At 37.7% G+C, this 17495-nt stretch overlaps 1 protein-coding gene across 1 annotated transcript in view; it reads left to right on the top strand.

Moving 5' to 3' along the window:
• WASHC4 (WASH complex subunit 4) overlaps positions 1–17495 on the top strand; it is a 59894-nt gene that overhangs the window by 20170 nt on the left and 22229 nt on the right. The window contains exons 14-21 of the mRNA XM_007533031.3: positions 2112–2238; positions 6449–6574; positions 8290–8397; positions 9929–10075; positions 10202–10281; positions 13227–13332; positions 14963–15079; positions 17323–17491. Of these exons, the coding sequence (XP_007533093.1) occupies positions 2112–2238; positions 6449–6574; positions 8290–8397; positions 9929–10075; positions 10202–10281; positions 13227–13332; positions 14963–15079; positions 17323–17491 (980 nt within the window). The remainder of the gene's footprint in view (positions 1–2111; positions 2239–6448; positions 6575–8289; positions 8398–9928; positions 10076–10201; positions 10282–13226; positions 13333–14962; positions 15080–17322; positions 17492–17495) is intronic.

The following is a 17495-nucleotide window of genomic DNA, read 5'->3' on the forward strand; positions in this document are numbered from 1 at the left end:
GTAGATATGAATATTGAAAATAAGATTTTTGATAATTTTTTACTCATAAATAAGTAAAATACATTTCATTCATTTAAAAAAATATTCCCTTTTGTTGCCCTTGTTGTTTTATTGTTGTAGTTATTATTGTTGTTATTAATGTCATTGTTGCATAGGACAGAGAGAAATGGAGAGAGGATGGGAAGACAGGGGGGAGAGAAAGATAGACACCTGCAGATCTGCTTCACCGCTTGTGAAGTGACTCCCCTGCAGGTGGGGAGCTGGGGTCTCGAACCAGGATCCTTATGCTGGTCCTTGCGCTTTGTGCCATGTGCGCTTAACCCGCTGCACTACCGCCTGACTCCCTCATTCATTTTTTTATTAGTGATTTAGTTGTGGTTTATAAGATTAGTAATTATAAGTTATAGTTCCACATCTCACCCACCACCAAAGTTTTGTACCTCCCACCTGGAGAATTAACTTTTTTTTAAAATTAATTAATTAATTTATTTTCCTTTTTGTTGCCCTTGTTTAACATTGTTGTGGTTATTAATGTCGTTGTTGTTGGATAGGACAGAGAGAAATGGAGAGAGGAGGGGAAGACAGAGAGGAGGAGAGAAAGACAGACACCTGCAGACCTGCTTCACCGCTTGTGAAGCGACTCCCCTGCAGGTGGGGAGCCGGGGGCTCGAACTGGGATCCTTACGCAGGTCCTGGCAATTTGCGCCACGTGCGCTTAACCCGCTGCGCCACCGCCCGACTCCCGAGAATTAACTTTTAACTTGATGTGCTTTTTTCTCTTTTTGAAAGTAACACATTCACAAGTCAAAAATCATTACAGGTTAAAGGTAAAAAAAAATAACAGATCCCTTTCTAACTCCTCCCCCACACGAACACTTTTAATATCTTATATTCTGATATTTACATTCTTAAATTTCATTTAACTTGCGTAGATTTTCAGCTGTATGTAAAATAGAGATAGTAGTACAGAGAGCTTGCATGCTCCCATTACCTACCCATAACAATTAAATTGAGAATACTGCTAAAATCACTTGCTGATCTGGAGGATGACACAGGACAGTCTGTCTACCATTGGCCTATGCCAGTTATAATTTTTACCTGTTAATGACTAATAGAGATACTTATTCACATACTATTAGTTTATTAGTTTTAACTTTAGGGGGAAGTTGCATCACTACTATATAATAAGGGAAGGAACAGTATGTCTGGATTGTTTGAGAACCTGAGTTCTTGTGTAACTAAAATCCTGTTATTAAAGTGAGGAAAATGACAAATTAATTCAGGCAGGACTACTCACAGAGATTTTAAGCTCTAATAGCTTTCAGAAATATAGGTAAGTTGGGAAGTTAAGAGATGAATTTCAGCAAGGATCAGGGTGAGGGCATAATGTCTATGTAAAAGGACTTGCCTGAGATTCTGAGGCCTCAGGTTCAATCCTTGCACCACCATAAGCCAGAGCTTACCAGTGCTCAGGCTTAAATAACACAGAGATGAATTTCAATAAGATGGAGAGATAGGGGTTAGGCTTAGTAAAAATAACTAAAAGGTAGATGTCATTTTAGTATCTAGAAGCATGTTTTTTTTATTGTCTTCAAATCTTAGCTCAATGTAATTTTTATAAATGAGCCTACTTTGATCAGTATATTTGAAATTGTTCCTGCTAGACTGGGGAGACAGCATAATGGTTCTACAAAAAACTTTGATGCTTGAGGCTCCCAGGTTCAATCTCTGGCATCATCATAAGCCAGATCTGAGCAGTAACTCTGGTCTCTTTCCCTATCTCTCTCTGTATACCTCGCTCTCACTTTCTCTCTGTCTCTCTTAAAAAAGAAGATACAACAATTGTTACTGCTACCACAGCCCTTATTCCTTTAGCCTGCTGCATTTTTTTCATAGTGTATGTCATAAGACATTTCATTAAAGTATTAATTTATTATTATTATATAGCTCTTTTTTCTAGAAGGCACAGGAATTTTGTCTATTTTGTTTACTGCTAATATCAGAAGAATGAAATAACTTCTGCAAGGAAATATTTTTTCCCAAGCAGTATGAACAAGTGGAAATCAGTCTTCTTTCCTGTACTGAGTAACTGCAATGTTTTGCTTTCTTAGAGATGTACAGTCTTACTACGTCTTTGTGAGTTCATGGATGATGAAAATGGAATCTATTTTATCCAAAGAGCAGAGAATGGATAAATTTGCTGAAGATCTCACTAATAGATGTAATGTTTTCATACAGGTAATTAAATCTTCTCACTAAGAATGTTTTAGTTAGGAGTAATTTCTTTGTTAAATCAATTTACAAAAGTTATACTTGAGGAAAAAAAATGAATAGGATATGCTTCTGGTTTTCATTTTAAAATTGGTTTTCTTTGCTTTTTTGCTATCTCTGGGGTTCGGTGCCTGCACTAGAATCCACTGTTCTTGGAGGCTAATTTTTCCCATTTTGATGCCGTTGTTGTTATTGTTGCTATTGTTGTTGGATAGGATAGAGAGAAATTGAGAGAGGAGGGGAAGACAGAGGGGGAGAGAAATAGACACTTGCAAACTTGCTTCACTGCTTTTGAAGCGAACCCCCTGCAGGTAGGGAGTTGGGGGCTCACACCGGGACCCTTGCACTTTGAACTGTGTAAGTACCGCGAGCTATCTGATTGCACCACTGGAACTCCGTTGCACTTTGAACTGTGTGTTTAACCCAGTGTGCTACTGCCAGGCCCCCAAAATTGGGGTGGTTTTATGTTGGCATTTGTATGACTTAGATTTTTGTAAATGTATTTAAAATCAATGATCCTTTCAAAGCATGACTTTTTTTTGTTTGTTTGTTTTTAGATCTGTCTGTAGTCATGTTATTTTCACTGTCCTTTGGTTCAAAATATTTTCAAGTTTTTATTATGATTTGATTTGTGGATTATTGAAACATTTCACAATTTTCATATATGGAAAATTTTTGAGTTACCTTTTCACTGTTAATTCCCAGCAAGTTTAAGATACTTTTAGTATTTTGAAATTTGCTTTATGTCTCTGCTTATGGTTGTCTTTGGTAAACATTTCACATGTACTTGAATGTATAATCTACATTTGTGGTAGTATTCTGTATATGCCCAATAGGTCATATTTGTTAATGCGTTGGTCTGTATATTCTGCCGGTTACTAAGAATTGGATTAGAATCTCCTATGGTAGTGGATTTCAACATTGTTTGCTTCGTTTTGTTTTTCAATGAAGCCATTTTTTGATTTGTGATTAATAGTAACTACAAGATTGTATAAGATTACAGCATGTGATTCCATCCAGCACTTAACACCAAAGTTTTGTGTCCCTCACCCTCTCAAGGATAACTACCGTAGTTCTCAGTCTTTAGAGACATTTTATTTGCATGTTTGACTTTTTGAAAGGTCATGTTTATCATGAACTGTTAAATGTGTCATAATTGAGAAAATTTGACTTAAAAATTACTTGATTAGTTGCTGTCTACTTTAAATTTTATTATTTTATTTTTGTTTATTCTACGTTATTTTACTTTAAAAAAAAAAAAAAAAAAAAACCAGAGCACTACTCAGCTATGGTGGTGGGGGGGTAGAACCTGGGACTTCGGAGCCTTAGGCATGACAGTCTCTTTGCAACTTTTTTTTTTAAGTAATTACTCTGGAGATTTTCAGTTGTATCATTTACTCATTCAATTCCAACATAAATTAGTAGTTTTACTACTTTTCAAACAGTTTAAGAAGCCTAAACCACTTGAATTCTATTTATCTTATATTCATGTTTCGCATTGCTGTTGTATATTTTGACTCTTTCCATATATATGTGTGTATATATATATGTCCACATATATATATATATATATGTGAATAATTTTTAACACTCACAGGACAGTGTCATAGCTGTTATTTTTGTAGTCTGTTCATTTTGATTAACCCACATATTTGTCCATCCTGTTGCTTTTCACCCTTTCTGCTTCTGTGAGCTTTTATCTTTCCACTTACGGAATATGTATTAACTGTTTCATGTACAATGACCTTCTGTTAGTAAGTTAACAATTTTTCTCTGAATATGTCTTTATTTCAACTGCATTTTAAAAATATTTTATTTATTTATTAATGAGAAACATAGGAGGAGGAGAGAGAGAGAGAACCAGACATCACCCTCGTATATGTGCTGCTGGGTACTGAACTCAGGACCTCATGCTTGAGAGTCCAGTGCCCATCCACTGCGCCAGCTCCCAGACCACTCAACTGCATTTTTTAAGGCATTTTAGCTACATAGGAGTTTCTAGGGTGGCAATATTCTTTTGCCCTAAATATTTATTTTTACCAACTCTAGCTTATGATAGTGGTGGGTTGGAGGAGCAAGGTTGAACCTGAGACATTGAAGGCTCAGGTATGAGAGTCTCTTTGCATAATCTTTATGTTATTTAACCCCACCTCCATCCTAGTTTTTTTTTTTAATTATTTTTTATTTTTTATATTTATTTATTTTTCCCTTTTGTTGCCCTTGTTTTATTGTTGTAGTTATTATTGTTGTTATTAATGTCATTGTTGGATAGGACAGAGAGAAATGGAGAGAGGAGGGGAAGACAGAGGGGGGGAGAGAAAGATAGACACCTGCAGATCTGCTTCACTGCTTGTGAAGTGACTCCCCTGCAGGTGGGGAGCTGGGGTCTCGAACCAGGATCCTTATGCTGGTCCTTGTGCTTTGTGCCACCTGCGCTTAACCTGCTGCACTACCGCCTGACTCCCTCTATCCTAAATTTTAAAGGTATGATTTTACTATCTTCTGGTTTTCTTTGTTGAGTAGTCAGTTGTTAGGTTTGTTGTTTATATTTAGTTCATATTGCTTCTGAGATTTACTTTTTTTGTTAGCAGAATAACTTTCATACATGTAGGAGTGTTTTGTTTTTTTTTTGTGACTGTTATTCTGTAGCATTTTTATAGCTTTTGGAATTTGTGGAAAGTTCTCATCCATTAGCTTTTCAAGTACTATTTCTATTCTGTTCTTTTTCTTTTCTTACTCTCTTTTGAGCTGTGTCAAATTTACTGTTAAACCTAACTATAGAATTCTTTAATATTTTACTTTTTTAAAAAATATTTTTGTTCTTTGAAATAATATTGTATCTTACTTCCTTCAACACATGGGACATAATTGCCTTAAGATATATAGAATCCTTTCACTGTTACACTGTTTCACTGATGATGAACACTTTCTCTCATGTACAAAGAGAAAGTGGATGAAAATCATTGGCCTGTAGTGTCTACTCTAGCTCCTTGTATGTGTCCATAATAGCATAGTTTAGGTTCACCTCTAAGATGTTGCTTTTTTTTTTCATTCTTGATAAACTCAGAGAATTTCTATCATCACATTTGTGTTTCCTGTGTCTTTCATTGGTTGAAATGAAAATAATACTTGAAAGGTAATATCCAATTTTTTACTCTCTTATTCCATGCTGTTTCCCTAAGATTACTAGCATTTAACTTAAAAAAAAAAATAACTTCACAAGACCTGTGTGCTTTATGAATTGAAAGGTAGGAGAGAAACTTTCCTTAATGAGCTGGAAGGAAAGAAATTTCAATTAGTACCAGTGTAGGGAGGGGGCAGTAAGGATTTGCCTGGCAACTGAGAAATACCTTTTTTTTTTTTTTTTGGCTAGAGGGCAGCTCTTTCTCCTCATTTTTCAATCCTAGAGTCTTAGAGCCCTAAATTCTTGTCTTAAGCTGCAGCTGATAGCAATCTTTAACCTCTTGGTTAACAGATAAGAAAGACAAGTCTGGATAGCTATCTTCCTGATATCCAGATAATTTCTCTGAATTCTTTTTTTTTTTTTTTTTCCTTCTCCAGGGTTATTGCTGGGCTCGGTGCCTGCACCATGAATCCACCGCTCCTGGAGGCCATTTTTTTCCCCCTTTTGTTGCCCTTGTTGTAGCTTCGTTGTGGCTATTATTATTGCCCTTGTTGACGTTGTTGGATAGGACAGAGAGAAATGGAGAGAGGAGGGGAAGACAGAGAAGGGGAGAGAAAGATAGACACCTGCAGACCTGCTTCACCGCCTGTGAAGCGACTCCCCTGCAGGTGGGGAGCCGGGGGCTCGAACCGGGATCCTTACGTCGGTCCCTGCGCTTTGCCACATGCGCTTAACCCACTGCGCCACCGCCCGACCCCCCTTTTTTTTTTTTTGACAGAAAGATTCTTAGTTATCATTCTAACACTGTAATTTCATCAGTATTAAACTCTTGGTATATGGAGAGTACATAAACTTTCAAGGGTTGCTTTGAAACTTCACCACCATGTGTAGTGATATTGTGTGAGGGGAAAACGTTTTAAAATCTTCAGAGTTACTTTAAAATGAACTTCAGAAACGTTGACAAGTTAAAGAACTGTTATTGTTATATAGAGATTAAAATTTGGAGAAGTGCAACCTTGTGATTATAATCAATGTTTTATTCTATTTTTTTAGGGCTTCTTATATGCATATAGTATTAGTACCATTATTAAAACCACAATGAATCTCTACATGTCCATGCAAAAGCCAATGACCAAAACTTCAGTTAAAGCATTATGTAGGCTTGTTGAACTTCTTAAGGTAGGTTTTAGATTATTTCGCCTTGCCATTATAATAGAAAAATGATCTTGGCATAAATTAGGATGGTCTTCTAATATTTAATTAAAAATAATATGAACTATTATTTGAATATGCATATTAATATTAGAAGTTAGTATATTTGAAAGAATAAATGAAAAGGTTAAATACTAGTAAAGTATATGAAAGTTTTAAGTATAATTGCCTGAGTTTAAAACAATGCTCATGCAAAAAAAAAAAATGCTCATGCGACATTATCCTTTATTTAGGTGTTGAAATGTATGTGATGTAGTCAGCACATTTCCTGCTGTAATGTAGAAAAATTCTGTAATCTTGTGATGTAGGCAGATTATAAAATGCTGGTCAAATGAATTAAGAAATTGTATAATCTAGAAATACGGTAAAAGGTTCATTAGCAGACTACATAAAAAGACCAACTTTATTTTTTGGAAACCCGACCCACTTTTTGGGAAAATTGAAGTTAAAAATTTTTGCTAGTAAATTTCTGCTAGTAATGATCTTTAGTTTTGCTTGGGAAGTATTTTGAGTTTGTGCCTTTGGAATGTTAGTCTTTTTTTTACTTTATGACATCAGTTATACTTAAAAAAAAAAAAGGTGGGGGGTTTCACATGAGACAGAAAGTCATACCAGAGCACCACCCTGGTACATGGGGCAGTGCCAGGGATCAAACCTTGAACATTGGGGATACAAGTTTGATGCTCTACCAGGTGATCACATCCATAGCTTCTAGTTACATTTACTTTTTATGAAACGCAGGTGAGATGAAACACATGTTCATGCTTAAGCAGGTATGTACCTGACACCTAGGCTAGAATATAGTCTGTTGGCACAGCCATTGTATATGCAGTCAATAGTTGACTGAAACATCATTAAGCAATCAATGCACACTTTGGTTATATCAGTTATAGACTTGCCACAGTATATTAGATCTCTTACTGCCTTCCACCTGGCCAACATTGCTATTATTGGGCTTCATTTTGAGGGGAGGAGGCAGGTTAGTGAGTATAGTAACTTTGCTTATATATATATTTTTTCTTTTATTTATTTATTTTCCCATTTGTTGTCCTTTTAATAAATTGTTGTTATAGTCATTGTTGATGTTGACGTTGTTAGAGAGGACAGAGAGAAATGGAGAGAGGAGGGGAAGACAGGGGGAGAGACACCTGCAGACCTGCTTCACTGCCTGCGAAGCGACTCCCCTGCAGGTGGGGAGTCAGGGGCTGGAACCGGCATCCTTATGCCGATCCTTGTGCTTCGTGCCACATGCGCTTAGCCTGCTGCGATACCACCCGACTCCCTGCTTATATTTTTTAATATTTGTTCCCCTGATTGTTAATGTTTTTCCAATTATTTATTGTGATTTCTTTGTGGAAAAAAAAAAGAGTCATTTATTTTGTTTGAGTTTCTGCTGGATTATTTGCTATCAGTAAAACCTTTCATTTGGGACTTTACTATATTTGTGCATACTAATATTGTATGGGGCAGATACCTTCTGATATGTTTTTAGTGGGGTTTTTGATTATCAGAAATTCTTGATTTTAAATAGTTGAATTTACCAGCTTTATTCTTTGTATAAGAAGTGCATTTTGCGTCTCATTTATAAATCCTTTACCTAGCCCAAGGTCATAACGATAGTCTATATTTTTGTCTCATTTGTCTAAATTGATTTTCACAATTACATCTGTGATTCTTTTTAGGCAATAGAACATATGTTCTACAGAAGAAGCATGATTGTAGCTGACTCAGTTTCACATATAACACAGCACCTTCAACACCAGGCTCTCAATTCTATTTCTGTGGCTAAGGTATGAATGTTACTGTGTATTCAGCATAGTTTTATTTGTTTGTTTATTGGTGATACGGTTTTGATGTGTCTGTCTCTATCCTCCCCTCCCTCACTCATTCTCCCTTACTTTCTACCTGAAAAAAGTCAATCCACAGAAATGAATGCTATTATCTCGCGCGCGCACACACACACACAAAAAAAATGGAAATATTTTCTTTGATGACCATACAAAAAATGTGAAATGAGCAACTATGTTAATTAACTTATTTATTTTGCAGAATCAGAACTTTGCCTTTGCACATGCTTGATTTCACTCCCCCAGCCAATTTTTTCATTCAGAGAGACAGACAGGGAGAGACACAGTAGCTCTAAGAGCTTTCTCTGATGCTGAGCATAGTTAGATTTAAAATTTTAGTTCTGGGAGCCAGGTGGTAGCGCAGTGGGCTAAGTGCAGGTGGTGCAAAGCCAGTATAAGGATCCTGGTTCGATCCCCTGGATCCCCACCTGCAGTGTGGGTCATTTCACAGGCGGTAAAGCAGGTCTGCAGGTGTCTATATCTTTCTCTCCCCCTCTCTGTCTTCTCTCTCCATTTCTCTCTGTCCTATCCAACAACAATGACATCAGTAATAACTACAACAACTAAAAAAAAAAAATGCAACAAAAGGGACAATAAATAAATAAATATTTAAAAAACATTTTAGTTCTTTCTTGTTTTATATGTTCTTAGTTGAACTTGTTTATTCCATTCCTTCAAACATAGCATTCTGAGTGTTTTGTTATTTTTTTACTTAGAGCAATCAGGGTTATCTCTTCACAACACAATTTTAAGATCTACCACCACATTGGAGGAAGCTTTGGTGCTGAGGTGTCTTTTCCCCTCTTCAACTCTCTCTGTCCCCACTTCTGTCCTCTCTACCTGAAATTGTTGGCCTGGAACAGTGAAGCAACAATAAAAATTGTTGTATACAGTTTTAAAATATGCATATCTCTTCAGCAATGACTTTCAGTTAATAGACATTTTAAAACATACCTAATACATTTGCAGTTCCTAATGGTGCTGTTAATGCTGGAGGAGTAAAACTCATACTATCAGAAGAAATACAACAAGAAGAGTATTTAAGCTCTCAAATCACTGACAAAAAAAGTAACTGGGGTGCCAGGTGGTGGTGCACCCATTTAAGCGCACACATACCACCATTGACAAAGATCCGGTTTCAGGCCCTCTGCATGGGGGATGCTTCACAAGCAGTGAAGCAAGTCTGCATGTATCTATGTTTATTTCTCCCTCTCTGCCTCCTGCCTCTCCCTCCCCTCTTGATTTCTCTCTGTCCTGTCAGTAAAGGGTGAAAAGATGGCTGCTGAGAATGGTGGATTCATAGTGCTGGCACTGAGCCCCAGCAATAACCCTGATGGCAATATATGATAAGCTGGATAAAGAAAGAGTAAGCCTTCAAATCGAGTCATAGAAAAGATAATTGAGAAATTTTCTTAATTCTCTGTTACTGTCCTTGAGATAAAACTAATAGTTCCTGCTTTCTTTTATCTTTAAGAAAAGGGTAATTTCTGACAAAAAATATAGTGAGCAGCGCCTTGATGTGCTTTCTGCTCTAGTTCTGGCTGAAAACACCCTCAATGGACCAAGCACGAAGCAGCGACGACTTATTGTCTCTTTGGCACTAAGTGTTGGCACACAAATGGTGAGAGTCTTGCTGTTATCTGGAATTAAACTCAGCTCTATGGCTGCACAGTTCCTTTGTCGTTGAACCAAGAAACTTGTCTCAGCTTTGACCACCACTCCTCTGCCTTTCTCCCTTTCCTGATAGAAAACATTTAAAGATGAAGAACTCTTTCCACTTCAAGTAGTCATGAAAAAGCTGGATCTTATCAGTGAACTTAGAGAAAGGTATGTCAAGGTGTGTTTGTGTGTGTGTGTGTGTGTGTGTGTATGTGTGGTATTCAAAAGAATACATGGTAGGTATTCAAAAGATAGGACTAACAGCAACACCAAGTTTCATTTTAGCATAGCAAGAGAAGAAATACAACCCAGCTAGATCAGTAGTTGCTTTCTAATCCCTGTAGTGTAACCAAAATGCAACTATGACTAATGACTAAGGATTCTATGTCTTTATCTTTCCTTCCACAGTGAGGATATGGCTTCTGGGAGAACTCACATGAGAAAATGGGATGTAGCTCTTAGAGCATCTGACAGACCTTGGTGCATATTGTGATTGTTGCTGTGGGTCTTCCTAATGGAATTTAATATAACAGGCTTCTCTGTTTGTGAGAAACATGGAAATCTAGGTCATAAAGTCATCTGTGGTTTTTAGAGTTGAATCTGAATTACATTATTGGTAGCCAGTCACTTAAGGTAAATTGGTATTTAAAAGGTATATTGTTTACGCTGAATAGACAGTAAGTTTGTGATTTGAGGAGAAAACACACTATGGCTTATGATTCCCAAACAAACAGTAAACTAATTTTATGATGGTATTTATGACAATATTAAAAAAATTTTAATTATCTTTATTTATTGGATAGAGACAGCCAAAAATTGAGAAGAAAGGGATATATATATATATATATATATATATATATATATAGAGAGAGAGAGAGAGAGAGAGAGAAAGAGAGAGAGACTGAGACAGACACCTGCAAACACTGCTTCACCACTTGCAAAGCTTTGCCACTGCAGGTGGGGATCAGGGACTCGAACCCGGATCCTTGAGCATTTAACATGTACGCTCAACCAGGTGTGCCACTACCTGGCCCCTATAACTTAATATTTTTGTTGCTCTGAAAAGCTGGCATTTAGCTTTTTATTTATTTATTTTTTAATTTTTATTTATAAGTTGGAAATACTGACAAGGCCATAGGATAAGAGGGGTACAATTCCATACAGTTCCCACCACCAGAACTCCATATCCCATCCCCTCCCTTGATAGCTTTCCTATTTATCCCTCTGGGCGTATGGACCCAGCATTATTGTGGGGGCTGGCTTCTGTAATTGCTTCCCTGCTGGACATGGGCATTGGCAGGTGGATCCATACTCCCAGCCTCTCTCTCTCTTTCCCTAGTGGGGCAGGGGCCTGGGGAGGCGGGGCTCCAGGACACATTGGTGGGATCATCTGCTCAGCTAAGTCAGATTGGCATCATGGTAGCATCTGGAACCTGGTGCCTGAAAAAGAGTTAAGATAGAAAGCAGAGCAAATTGTTGACTAATCATGAACCTGAACAGAAGAATATTGCAGATGAAGATTTGTGGTCACAGTTTTGGAAAAAGCTAGTAGGTTTATTTTAGATAATCCAATGACTTTATTTTAGATAATCCATGACTTTACTTGTTTTTGCTGAGCCTGACATCTAATACGCAGGTGTACCCAAGTTATTGTCTGGGGAGATGGTTGGAAAAAGGACTAGAAAGCTGGATCAAGGAAGAGAGTAGCTCCCAAATATGGGAAAAGTATATAAATATTGTTAATTAAACCCCATAGATTTGACCAGGAGCCCATTCTCAGCACAGGAGCCTATGTAGCCTCTGCATCTCTGTAGGTCTGAGCTACCATTCTGTGGTCATGGCTAGGAACATTCCAGGCTGCACTGATCTTAGGACCCGTCTTCCTCAGGTGGTGGGGATAGTATGTTGTCCAACCTTCCTTTGCAGAATGGAACAGGGAGTACCTACCATTTTTCCACACTGAGGGTAAAGTCCTATGGGGGCCCACAAAAGGACCCATTTTGTTGTTGTTTCTGATGGAGATAACCAGTGACAGCGGGATCTATTAGAGTTCTAGGACCATCATGTTTGTGTGGGAATCTCAGGACTCCCTGAGTAGGGCCCCAGGTGATAGGGTGGCCTGATAGTGACTAAAGAGTCCTCATTAAAGTATGCTGGTCTCTTGCCCTTATTCAGCTTTTGTAGTCTTTACTTTGACAAGGTTAGCTTTGGAGTGATTTAGGGACATGTAATACGAGGTAGGTGAGGAGGGTTTCTAGGTCTAAGTAGAAACTGTTTCATTAGGTACTTTATGGTGTCTTTTTAGGTCTTTCTACTTCATTTTTTGACTCACTGCAAACTGTTGTGCACTTTTGCTTTCGGGTATATATTTTCCACTAACTTACAGTTACATGTACATATGCCCATAAGATAGGGCCCTGGTGTATATCTAGGTCTTGAAGCTGAAAGGTTGACATTCTATACCTGACATCTGCTTTTCATCCTTGTAGAAAAGACTAGGCTTACGTTATAATAAGATATGTGCTGATTGTTCTGCTGTTCTATAAAGTATGAAATTGTCATTTGACAAAACTTGTATGTTAATTGTCACTGAGGTGTGTTTGGTTAGAGATTTTCTTTGTTGTGTTAACCAGGACTTCACTGCTCTGAGCTGACTCTTTCAGATAGAAACAGAGACAGAGGGAGAGGGAGGGGCACCTAGTGGGGCCAGGCTTAAACATGCTCGTGTGCATGACACTGTCTTGTCAGAGACTTGTAGAAGGTTCTGCTCTGCAACTTTGCACATATTCTTAGTCTAGCCCTCCCACCAAACGTTGACAACAAAGTTATTTTAACTTTCTATTTTTAAATGTTAGATTGTTTTCTAAGTAATGCTTTCAAACTAAAGCATATGTACAGAATTTTGACAATGCCAGGTGCTGGGATATTTTATTACCTTTGTTCTGTTTAAAAAATATCTATTTTGTGGCTTCTCTTTACTAAAATGAGTTGAAGTGATGCATGAATGAAAAAAGGAATGAGAATTTTTACCCTAGTAGTATATAATGTAATTCAGGGGTGGGGGAGAAGGCGGATTTAGTATTGGTACCACTAATTACTACTTTACATTGTAGAATCCAAACACAGTGTGACTGTTGTTTTTTATACTGGCATCGAGCTGTCTTCCCAATTTATCTAGATGATGTATATGAAAATGCTGTTGATGCAGCCAGATTACATGTAAGTAAAGAATAGTACAAAGAATGGATCTATCTTTTTAGTTACTGTACAAATCATTCTAGTTTTAAAAAGATCACTTGAGGGGTTGGGCATCAGCGCAGTAGCGCAGTGGGTTAAGCGCACATGCTGCCATGCAAGGACAGGCGGAAGGATCACACCTGCAGGGGAGTAACTTCACAAGTGGTGAAGCAGGTCTGCAGGTGTCCATCTTTCTCTCCCCCTCTCTCTTCCCCTCCTCTCTCCATTTCTCTCTGTCCTATCCAACAATGACGACATCAACAACAACAATAACTACAACAAGGGCTACAAAAGGGAAAAACAAAACATCACTTGATTTAACAAGCCATTTAGAATTGATTTAATCCTCTTTTGCATAATGCCATGAATAATAAAGATTCATGTAGTCTGTAGTTAATATACTAAATGATTACTGAATACCATTGAATTAATTTCAATATTAACTCTTCCCTTATATTCTTAACCATCACTTTTTTTTTTTTTTTTTTTTTACTTTAGCTTATGTTATAGTAGTCTGAGATTTATCAGCAAGGTATATTTTGTTCACTCTTTATTTCCTTGTGAAAATAAAGTGTGATTTTAAAAACTTCAGATAGGACAGCCTAAGCAAATAAGATTTTTTTTGTTGTTGTTTATTAAAAGAATATGTTTTCTTTTTCTTTTCTTTTCTTTTTTTTTTTTTTTGCCTCCAGGGTTATTGCTGGGGCTCAGTGCCTGCACCATGAATTCACTGCTCCTGGAGGCCACTCCCCCCCCCCCCCCCCCCCCCCCGCTTTTGTTGCCCTTGTTGTTGTAGCCTTGTTGTGGTCATTATTGTTGTTGATGTCTTTCATTGTTGGATAGGACAGAGAAATGGAGAAAGGAGGGGAAGACAGAGAGGGGGAGAGAAAGATAGACACCTGCAGACCTGCTTCACCACCTGTGAAGCGACTCCCCTGCAGGTGGGGAGCCGGGGTCTTGAACCGGGATCTTTATGCCAGTCCTTGCTCTTTGCGCCACGCGTGCTTAACCCGCTGCGCTACTGCCTGACCCCAAAAGATTGTTTTCTACAGTGCACAAGTTCCCGGGTTTGAGCCCCCAGTCCCCACCTGCAGGAGGAAAGCTTTGCGAGTGGTGAAGCAGGGCTGCAGGTGTCCTTCTGTCTCTCTTCCTCTCTAGCTTCCCTCCTCCTCTCAATTTCTGGCTGTCTCTATCCAATAAATAAATAAATTCTTCTTCTTCTAGCGTTTGCCCTTCTTCCGTAGCCAGTCAACAGCATAATAAATAAATAAATATAATGAAAAAAAGAATGTATTTTCATGTTCTGGGAGGTGGTACAGTAGTAAAGCTGTTGGACTCTTGAACATGAAGTCCTAAGTTTATAGTCCTTGGCAGCGCATGTACCAGAGTGATGTCTGGTACTCTTAATAAAGTCAATAAACAAAATCTTTAAAAAAAAAAAAACCTTTTAGAAAATAAGATTGAATTATTTTAGATATTAAAATAGTTTTGATAAAAGCCAGTTATCATTTAGCTTATAGAGGTTTTCTTTTAGGTAATTGACCTTTGTGATATTACTTAGAGTGGACATATGCTTTTTCTAAATTCATATATACCCTAATTTTTTTCTTAGTACATGTTCAGTGCTTTACGTGACTGTGTACCTGCTATGATGCATGCAAGGCATTTAGCATCCTATGACCTTCTTCTGGATTGTTACGACAAGGAAATCATGGAAATTTTAAATGAGGTAATGTTATATGTAAGATGGAAACGCTTAAAGTATATTTGGAATACACTGTTTGGAGAAACTGGATTGAAGCAGGCTTTCACTGAATTAAAATTCTCAGTCACTTTGTAGAACAGAGGAAATATTTTTAGTTAGTCTCACTAGCATGTTGTTGATAAATCCATCTTTTTTCCCTGCTACAGCGTGTGTGGGGGATTGTTTCACATCTGAGTGACCATCACTCTGGTGGACTGTCCCCCCCTTTTTTTTTTCCTGTTTGGACAGAGAGGAGAGACATCCTAAAGCAACATCCCTCTGCCTACTGAAGCTTTTCCTGTGCATGGTGCTTCTGTGGTACTTCCAGTCCTTGCAGGTGCAAGGTGTGTACTCTGTTGGGTGAGCTATCACCTCTCTGCCTGAGTTGGCCTTTTAATTCCTAATTTTTATATTGAAATCCAGAAGAGTGATGTGGAATCGTCCCATCTTTAGTATGTAATATATTTGTATTTCAAGTTCTTTTCAGGATCAAAGAGATAATGACTAGAGCACCTGCTTTGCCATGTGCATGACCGAGATTTTGAGCCCCAGAACTATGTAAGAGCACCACAGCACACGGGATAGCTGTGTACTTTACCCTCTCCCTGTCTCTTGTGGTCAAAGTCAACCAGTTCATGGGGAGAGCGGAAGCCACACATGCTGAGGCCCCAGCTTGGAAGGGGAAAAAAATTGGTCTGTTGGAATGCAAACGCAATGTTGTCTTGAATATTGTTTACTGCTAATGAAAATAGTTAAAATAACTGAACTATCAATGTTTTTATGACTCCCAAGTGGGGGAAATTATATATTTTTTAAAAATTTGGGGGAGTCAGGTGGTAGCGCAGCGGGTTAAGTGCACATGGCGCAAAGCGTTAATGGATCGTTGTGAGGGTCCCGGTTCAAGCCCCCGGCTCCCCGCCTGCATGGGAGTCGCTTCACAGGTGTCTTTCTCTCCCCCTCTCTGTCTTCCCCATATCTCCATTTCTCTCTGTCCTATCCAACAATGATGACATCAGTAATAACAGTAACTACAACAATAAAACAACAAGGGCAACAAAAGGAAATAAATAAATATTAAAAAAAGTTTTTTAAAAAAACAGTCTGTGTAATGAAAATGGTGTGAATGCAGTGTAATATGTTTTAATGAAGTGTGTTGTATGTACTGACATGGAAGGAGAGATTAAGAATGAGTGAACTTCTCAATATAAACCTACTCATGTTTGATAAAATCATGAAAACTTATATATGAATTCTTAAATTAAACAATACTGCATCAGTTAAAATTTAGAAAGTAAGATACATTTCAAAAATGACTTATTTTTGTGGAGGAAGACCTAGGCTGGGGGATGTGACATTTTGTAGAAAGCTGAGAAATGTTACTGGTGTCAACATTATGCTATCTTCACAGCCCCCAATATAGTTTTAACATTTTGTAAATATTTAACTATATATTTAAGCAGGAAAGAGGGAGAGGTAGAGAGAGAGAGAGTTTTCTTTCTGTTTTTGATAATGAGCAAGAAAGATAGACACACCTTTATAACTACCCTGTCACTTGTGAAATTTCCCCTCAGCAGGTGGGGACAGGGACTTGAACCTGGATCCTCATTAGTACTAACGTGCGCTCTGTTGGTGTGCTACCATTTTTATTTCCTACATATTTTAACCAGTGAGTTTTACAGTTTCATGACTTTTTTCATTATGCTTTATGTTTGTGCTCTTTGTAACAAAACCTTGAGATATCAGGCTTTTCAGTGTATCAATCTGAAAGTATTCCTGAAAATCAGTGCTTAGAATTTAACAGGGTGGGGGACTAGCATAAAGGTTATACAAAAAAACTTTAATGCCTGAGCCTCAGGTCCCAAGTTCAGTCCCTCAAACCACCATAAGCAAGAGCTGGGCAGTGCTCTGGTAAAAGTAAAATATCTTCTATTCCTGATGTAAAGAAATCAGTGGTTTAAAATGTAGTTCTGTGGTAGAGTATATAACTTGCACATGTGTGGCCTTGGGCTGATCCCTGGCAACACACATGCAGAACAAAGTAATTTTGACTTTTCCAATAATAATAGCCTTACTTTAATGTAGAGTATTTAGACTTTTAAACCATTTTGTCATTTTTTTTTTTCATCATTGCACTGATTATAAAACTCTAGCTATCAAAGCATTATAAAGGAACAGTACAGTGGACATAACATTTTGAAAAACTAAGACATCAATTCTTTTGTGAATAGCATTTGCTTGACAAGTTGTGCAAAGAAATAGAGAAGGATCTGCGACTTTCTGTACATACTCATTTAAAGCTGGATGACCGAAACCCGTTCAAAGTTGGCATGAAAGACCTGGCACTTTTTTTCTCTCTGAATCCAGTTCGATTTTTCAATCGCTTCATTGACATTCGAGGTAA

Source organism: Erinaceus europaeus, chromosome 7 (genome assembly GCF_950295315.1).
Source record: "Erinaceus europaeus chromosome 7, mEriEur2.1, whole genome shotgun sequence".
In the NCBI taxonomy this organism is placed as follows: domain Eukaryota; kingdom Metazoa; phylum Chordata; class Mammalia; order Eulipotyphla; family Erinaceidae; genus Erinaceus; species Erinaceus europaeus.